Raw genomic sequence first — 8,980 nt, 5'->3', positions numbered from 1 at the left:
AAGCAAGTGGTTTGCACCCTGCTTGGGAGAAGGTGTCTAGCGTAAACCCTGTGACAAAGAACTATTGGGCACAACGGAACCAGTTTAAGCTTGAAGATGGTCTTCTTCTCCGGAGATGGGAAACTGCAGATGGGAAGGTGACGACCTGGCAAACGGCTATACCGAGAATGATATGGGAAGTTGTGCTGTGTCAATCACATGACAGTTTAACAGGAGGACATCTCGGAGTTAAGAAGACATTGAGTCACCTATGACAGAGATTTTACTGGATAGGTATCAGGCAAGATGTAGAAGAATGGTGCAGGACATGCAGTACATGTGCTAAAAGGAGACCAAGCACAAGGGACGTGCTCCAATGAAGTTATGTCAAGTTGGCATACCTATGGAAAGAGTAGCCATTGACAATACTGGTCCTTTGCCCCAAACTCGTGCTGGAAACAGGTACATTTGTGTGGTGACGGATTATTTCACCAAGTGGCCTGAGACATATGCAATACCAAATCAAGAAGCTACAACTGTAGCTTCAGCTATTAGTGATTTCTTCTTCAGGTTTGGTATGCCATACGAACTGCATTCAGATCAAGGCTGTAACTTTGAATCAGCTATGTTCCATGAATGCTGCAAGTTGTTTGGCATACGAAAGACCAGGACAATGCCACTTCACCCACAGTATGATAGGATGGTAGAAAAGTAGGTGGTAGGTGACTCAATGTCTTCTTAACTCCAAGATGTCCTCCTGTTAAACTATCATGGGATTGACGCAGCACAACTTCCCATAACGCTCTCGGTATAACCGTTTGCCAAGTCGTCACTTTCCCATCTGCAGTTTCCCATCTCCAGAGAAGAATACCATCTTCAAGCTTAAACTGGTCCCATTGTGCCCAATAGTTCTTTGTCACAGGGCTTTAGCTAGATGCCTTCTCCAAAGTAGGGAGAAAAATACTTACATGTAGGAAATCAATTATTGGCTTCAAATCTTGATCCTCCTCCTGCTCTGCTTTAATATCAATATCTGGTTCCACTTCACCATCATCAACTCTCTCAGTCACTTTGACTTCAGCTTGATGGCACCTAGTTAGTTCAACCTCTCTTTTAACAGTTACCGGAATTTGGCATTTGTTGTTCCCAAACGTCATTTTATTAAAATTAATTACAAACTTCCTCGGTAGTAAGTAGTCCAACCCTAATATGCCAATGTCAGCCAAGTATACTTTTGTCTATTCTTCATGCCCATGAGCTCAATAGTTACCCACACTGGTCCCCACAATCTTGCATAATGTCCTGTCACATCACACATTTTCTGTATGGCTTCTGGTACTCCCTTGTGATCCAGCATCTTGATACTCACAAGGGTTTGTTGAGACACAGAATCTATGCCAAAGTTGCACCTTTGGCTATCCAGTTTTTCTGTCACATAGACACTATGTGTGCTTGCCATTTTACACCTAGCTGTTGGGACTTCATGATGTGGGTTGGTGGGTGTACCTCAACACCAACCACTACTGGTTTCCCCGAGGCTGACTTATTGGTAATATTCCTCTTACACTGGCTCCTCATATGTCCTTGCTCTCCACATTTCAGACAACCTTTCTGGATAGCAGCTTTTCCTGTCGTGGTATCTTCCCTGTGTTGAAGTTTCCACCATTGAGCTTTCTTGTACCAAGATTTGTTACAGTGCCAGCAAAGTCCCTCAAACCTCTCTCAAAGCCATCCTTTTCTGGCCTTGAATCCTGATGACTGTACCACCAACCTGTGCTGGACTTAATGCAGGATTCGAATTCAAAAGCTCTGGAATAATATCTTGTATAGTAGAGGGGTGTGCTTGTTTCTCTTGTATCTTCAGTTGTGGACTGTCCAAGGCATCTACAAAATGATGCCTCAGGAACAGCATGAGAACATTGGATGGTGCAGTTGGGTAGGTCTTGTGTGCCATACTTTCAAAGTCCTGTGCCAGCTCTTGCAGGCTCTCCCCTTTAGCACGGACTCTCGTCCTAAACCTAGTCCTGTAGATTTTGGACTGATTTTCGGTTCCAGATCTGATTTCTACAGCAGCTAGCAGCGTTCTACAATTGTGTCTATTGTCTGCTGACAACTGTCCAAGTATTTCCAGTGGTTGTCCCTTCAAGCTCGTTGCCAGATATACTGCTTTCTGCTCCTCTGTCTATCCATTCATTTCTGCCAGGAGCTCAAATTGTGCTCTATATGCTTCCAACGGTGCCTTCCCATCAAATTCCTGTGGCTTCCTTCGTACTAGATCACCCCTATTGCTGACATTCATATCTGGGATGCAACTTCTAACAGGCCTGAAGATGTCTGCATTAGGGTTTAGCTGCAGGGGGGTCTGAAAGTGGCTTGCCATTGTTTAGGGCTGATTATGTTTATGGTTAATGTATCCTCCTTGTGTAAAAGTCAGTAAATCATCTTTTAACGTATCTAATTCTCTTTGAAATTTACTAAGCTTTTCCATTTGCATTTCATGTTTCTTTTCTTGTTCCAGTTGCCACTGCTGTAGTCTCTCTTCTTGTTCATTTTCTTTCTCCTCCAACCACTGCTGTAGTCTCTCTTCTTGTTTATTTTCTTGTTGTTCTTGTTTCTTTTCTTTTTCCTCCAACAACTGCTGTAATCTCTCTTGTCAATTTTGCTGGTCGAGCTGCCACTATTGCAAGTTATCTTGCCACTGTTGTAATCTCTCTTCTTGCTTCTTTTCTTTTTCCTCCAACCACTGTTGTAATCTCTCTTCTTGCTTCTTTTCTCTTTCTACTTGTTTCTTTTCTTTTTCCTCCAACAACTGTTGTAATCTCTCTTCTTGCTTCTTTTCTCTTTCTACTTGTTTCTTTTCTTTTTCCTCCGAGAACTGCTGTAATCTCTCTTCTTGTTTATTTTGCTGTTCGAGCTGCCACAGTTTCAGGTTTTCTTGCAACTGCTGTTGTCTCTCTTCTTGTTTATTTTGCTGTTCTTGTATTTCTGCCATCAAATCTGCTAAGCTGTAGTTTGATTTGCCACCTCTCATTGCCATCTTTTTCTTCTTCTTCTTTTTTTTTATTTTCCGTTCCACGCTTTGACTCCAATTTGTTACGTCTCTGGTCGTTTGTTAATTTCCTGTATAATTTCTTTTGAATGAAATTTTAATGATACAACTTCTTTCTTAAATAAAATTAGTTTATTCTCAATACAACTTTGCAATACATTTAATTTCCACAGTCACTTTAACTTAAACACACGCTATAATTCATAACAATTCATGCACTTTACTTACGGTCACTACCGCGCTTGACTCAATTGTCCATGTCTATCTCTGCCTGTCTGCAGCAATTAATTATCTCGCTTCATTTGCCTGCTTATATACTAAAATAGAGGGCATGTAGAAAAGACTAGAGTTGCCAAGAAGAGACATGATCCTTCTAGAAACTCCAGTGAGCATGCTTCCAGCGTCACGTGACTTCTGCTGTCGTAGCAGTAACATATATGTTTGTTGATATGCACAAACGTTACTTGTAAGTGCTGTTTGAACCATGTATATTCCAAACAATCATAATTACATATTATGACATTGTTGAAAAATGGTATTTAATCAAGATTATCTGCTATTCATTTTTAATAAATTAAATTTATTAAAAAATCCTGAATTCAATTAATTGTACAGGTAACAAAAATCTTTGTCTACTTATGAAATAAGTCCAAATACTATTCAGTCATGCAAACACTGAAATTTACACTAAAAAATCAAAAGTAAATCTCACTTTCTTTGAAAACCCAGAATGCTTTTTTTTTTTGGAGCCTACAGAAAAAAGAGCTGGGATGAGATCAATCGGACAGTCTGTAAGGTATGTACAAAAAGTAACAGGAGATTCATGTAGGTCCATGGGATAAGGGTTCAGGAAAGAAGGAAATCTGAAAACACATAAATCAAATTAAAAGATATTTTAAATAAAAAATAATATATAATAATAAATTATAAATAAAATATGTTTTGTGCATTTTCTATTTATTTATGTTTAGTAATGTACATCAGCCATACAGTGTACATATGTGACTGCGTATTAAATAGAGTATCCTATTTTGTTAAGATATTATGATGAAAATAATTTTTTGTAGAGCTTTAACAAACAAGTTGTTCACTACACACATTATGTATTATAAATAAGGTGGCATATTTCTGATTGACAGAAAAATGGAATGGAATAAAAATATTAACAAAATATTAATTATATTTAAATTTAGCCTAAATTTCAAACATAAAAAAACAGCAATAAAAGAAGTATTTAATATTAAAACTAAGTCTAAATAATAAATTGCAAAAATTTGCAGTTTGCTAAGAACAGTTTCCATTATGTGAGTTTTTTACTATTCTAGTCTGAGCCCTAAGCATTTATTAAACATTTATGATTATACTCAGGGCAGCATTATAGTATAGTGCCACCCTAGGCAGAAATTTTTGTCACCTCCACCACAACATGATCACTCCAGAAATGAAGCTTTTGTATTAGTTAAATCATTAATCACATGTTCAGTCACATGATCACACAGCACTCTTGATTGGCATCTTGATTTGGTACAGCGGGTTGCAACACCCCCATACTATAAAATTAAATAAAAACATACTTTATCAAATTTTTATCACTTTCATTCAAAGTTTCTTAAATTTGTCACCCTAGGCAGCTAGGTAACTGAGAATGATGTCCGAGGGTTTTACTTTTTCTGTCACAGATTTCATACTATGGAAGACTCATTTAAAACTGATGTATTTTATTGAATAATAATAATAAAGATAAACAAGCAAATTAATACTAAAGCTCCTGTAATGTAGATTTCTACCATATTATCTTTAGTGGTGTATCCAGTGTTTCATGCATTAGGTAGTTCTAGTTTTAAGTTTAAGGACATTCCATGTTTAAATCATCATGTTTTCTCAAAAACAATGCACAGTATGTGCTATATATATATATATATATTTCAACTAGCATATAGCCCATCAAAAATTACAGGGCAAGTACTACCACCCCACCCCATAGTATACCCTAACCCCACATTTCATAGCTAACTCAAATAAATAAATTTTGCAAAATCAAGCTTGGACAACAAAGTGACAGAAAAGTACAGTTGAGGCAGTCAAACATCGGTACATTCCTTTGCGAGTCAATCAAAATTAACATCATTCAAGAAATGAATTTGTGCCTTATTCATGGAACAATTATTGGTAAAATTCAGTTAGATTAACAACTTCTAATATATGGAAAAGTCAGTGTATTTTAGTAACACTACATTCCAACAATGGCTTTATTATATGTTGCTTAGCAACAAAAGTATAACCTAATATTGTTGTTAGTTTATGTATTGAAAGTATAAAAAGAAATGTACAGACAACAAAACTGGAAAAATATTTTTTGATTTTTTAATTTAGAGTATCCGTTGATTAACCCTTTCGAGGTGGGTCACGGGTGAAAGGCCATGTCACCTCATTTGTTGACTCGCATTCAAAATTTTATTGAACTACTATTTCACAAACTTATGTGAATAACTTTGGTATCAAACTGTAGATTATAATTCTATATATTACTCAATTTCTTAATTTAAAAGCAAATATTAAAAAACACAAATAAACATCACTTTTTGTGTGTCACATGGTATGTTGAATGCAGCACTGGTTCAAATTAGATGTTTGTGAAGTCTATAGTTTCGTGTGAATTAGAAACTCAAATTACCGATACTGACAAGATAGAATAAAAAATAAGAGCCTCTTATCTTTTCAATTTGCTAAGATATTGCTCATGTAATAAATCAAACACAGTGACACCCATTTCACCTCTTTCCATTTTTGGAAAAACTCCCTTTTTTCCACTTACTTCTATATATGACATAAATTTTAGACTAAAATACATCTTAGTTACTAAGCTTGTAACTTCTGTATTGTTAGCCAGGCATGGCTAAAAGGTCAATATAATAAAATTAATAAATATATATAAATGTATAATATTATATGATTTAAGCTATTTAGTCTAAATATTTGTGTTTTTGTGTTCATTCAAGAATGAAAGAGGAATAATTTATATCTATTTCCGAATAATGTATGGTGGTTGCAAGATCGGTCAAATCTACCAAACCCATACAGAGATTAATTACTGATAATAACAGATAAAATATAAAGTTTATCCTTAAGAAGCATTTGATAACTATCTAGATATTATAAAGATTTCACATGTGAGATTTTAAAATTTTCTTATGCTTGAAATTATTTTTAATCTTAAAATGAATATTACTTTGCATGATAGATAGGTAACATGCAAAAAAAGACACGAGAAAAACATTGCTATGAAAACCTTAATACTTATTACACAAATATTATATTATGCACATGAAAGCATTGTAATGTTAACTAATAATATGCCAAATTCCGTTAACATTAGCTTACTAATTTAAAAGTTATAGCATGAAAACTATAACAAGTACAAAATAGTTATGAGGTTGTGTTGAAAGAGTTAATCAGGTATTTTTTATATTAAAAACATTGGTGATATAACAAAAATAGCTAAATTCAAAAATGATTTAAGTTTAAAATTGAATTGATATTTTTACTTTCATGATATATTTTATGTACTTGGCTCTACACTAGGTGATCCCAACACTCACTACACTTATACAGTTTCACAGCCCCCCCCCCCCCATGCCCCCATCACTGATATTGTAATGGAAAGACAGCAGTCAAACTATTAATAATTTAATTTAATTAAATTTTAGCTTTTATAACTCCTCCTATTTCGAGAAATCAAGCATAACGTGACACACAATGACTTTTATATAGGTTAGATAAGTTAATAAAAAAATGCTTACAAATACAGACACTAATTAGTGATTAACTAAAGAAAGACAATAAGCACATTTCTTAATAAATTATTGAAACTTACAATAACTTTACTTTTTCTACCATAGCAACAATTGTTCTAGAACTGAAACATAAAAGCAATATTGTTAGTAATATTTTCAACCAAGCAACAAGCAGTTTTTTCTTTGGCTAATTTATATATAACATTAAGTAGTATCCCACACAAAAACCTCTTATTTTGAAATGTTTTTTCACATATAACAGTACCCTCTTCTACCACTTTAGTCCAAAACATTACTTAGACAATTCCTATTCTGTGAACACAAATTCTATAATGTATTTTCCACTCACTCAAAAATTTAAGACACATGACTCCTAACACATAAGAACTACTTATCCTTCAATTGGTAAGTTCACCACAATTAGTTTGTTATTTAGAAGCATCACAGCTACTAACTAATATGCAACTACTTACCCTTCAGTTGTTCAGTCCACCACAACTAGTTTGTTATTAAGAAGCACCACAACTACTAATATAAAACTACTTACACTTCATTTGCTAAGCCTAGCACAACAAGTTCATTATTTACAAGCACCACAGCTACTAATATATAGGTACTTACCCTTCAGTTGTTAAGTCCACCATAACTAGTAAATTATTTAGAAATACCACAACTACTATATAAAACTACTTACTCATCAGTTCTTAAGTCCACTACAACTAGTTTGTTATTTAGATGCACCACAACTATTAATATGTAAATACTTACCCTTCAGTTGTTAAGTCTACCACAACTAGTTCATCATTTAGAACCACTACAACAGCATAAGGTTCCTGAAAGTCTGAAAAAATAATTGTATAGATATAACACATTTACATAAAAAATTAAATTTAATTAATTTCCTGAAAATATATTTTCTTTTACAAACCCATTTAACCCTAACACTATGGTATCCTTTACTGCACATCACACAAGGTTTTTGTTTCACAATAAAAATTTTATTAAGCTACTTTTTCTTTATGTTATACCAACTAGCATAGCATAAAATCTTAGCTAATTATCCATATCTTAATAATATATAAGTTGTAAGTTCTTAATTCTATAAAGCAATATTTAAAAAAAATCCCAAATTTCTCCTAGTGCAAAACCTTTGACATTTTCTCTAGTTATCTTCTCTTTATATTTTAACCATCGCCCCTCCAAAATGTACAAAATTCATCGTAAATTACTCACTATATAACTAAGACAAACCAATTGCTAAGACAAACCATAATTTTTATAGCCTTCAATTTTGTTTGGTTACAGAGCTACCAAATAGAAAATCAAACCCCTCTTGCCACACCCACCTGTCACATCCTCAGGATTTGTTAATAGTTCTCTCTTACATTTAATTATATATTACTTATGACCAATAAAAAGCTAAGGTATTCATCTATCAAATGATGTACTGTATAATGTTATGTTCTGAATAAATAATCAACAATTTCACTTAGAGTACAAGCTCCATTCTAATGGGAAAGCTAACTACTGGCTTGGATGAACTTGTAACAGTTCTTGTCGCATAGTTAGAAAGCCAGAAAAAGTTCAAGAGTTAAGGGAGATTGTCTACATTTTGCATGTTATTATTCTATATTATTTGGTGTATTATTTAACTAAACAAAAATTATTTAGTGCATTATTACTATTAGTATAAAAGAAAGTAGGGTTATATGTCATCAACAATTGACAGCAAAAAAAAAGAAGATTGGGTAAGTACTGTATTTGTTGTTTTTCATGTTTATTCTTTATTTATTATTACAAAAGTATATAAAATGCAAAAATATGTATTTCCTTAGCTTAGTTAAGGTTAAATTAGATAAAATAAACAATAATAATAATATAATAAAATATTTTCACGAAGCACGCATGTGAGCAGCTTGGATTAGCTCATGGGTAATGCAATTTAATAGAGTAACACCAACTGCACGTTTCCCAAGTGACTTACAACTTATAAACAGTAGCTAGACATGGTTCAAAGGACAATAAAACAATAACATTTAATTATAAATAGATGTATATTGTTACAAATTTAAAGCTACTTAGGATAAATTAATGTACGTTCATCCTATATTTGAAGTTATTCTAGAAAGAAAAAAAGGATAATTTAGTTATATTTAAA

General features: G+C 33.5%; 1 protein-coding gene across 1 annotated transcript in view; it reads right to left on the bottom strand.

The window, feature by feature from the left end:
- The window catches only part of LOC106465433 (syntaxin-binding protein 5-like), a 146,765-nt gene that overhangs the window by 79,120 nt on the left and 58,665 nt on the right, over positions 1–8,980 (bottom strand). Inside the window, exons 11-12 of the mRNA XM_022393333.1 lie at positions 7,591–7,673; positions 3,741–3,891 (exon numbers count right to left, since the gene is read on the bottom strand). Coding sequence (XP_022249041.1) covers positions 3,741–3,891; positions 7,591–7,673 — 234 coding nt within the window. The remainder of the gene's footprint in view (positions 1–3,740; positions 3,892–7,590; positions 7,674–8,980) is intronic.

Source organism: Limulus polyphemus, unplaced genomic scaffold (genome assembly GCF_000517525.1).
Source record: "Limulus polyphemus unplaced genomic scaffold, Limulus_polyphemus-2.1.2 Scaffold1942, whole genome shotgun sequence".
Taxonomy (NCBI): domain Eukaryota; kingdom Metazoa; phylum Arthropoda; class Merostomata; order Xiphosura; family Limulidae; genus Limulus; species Limulus polyphemus.
This window is presented reverse-complemented; position numbering and strand designations above follow the sequence as displayed.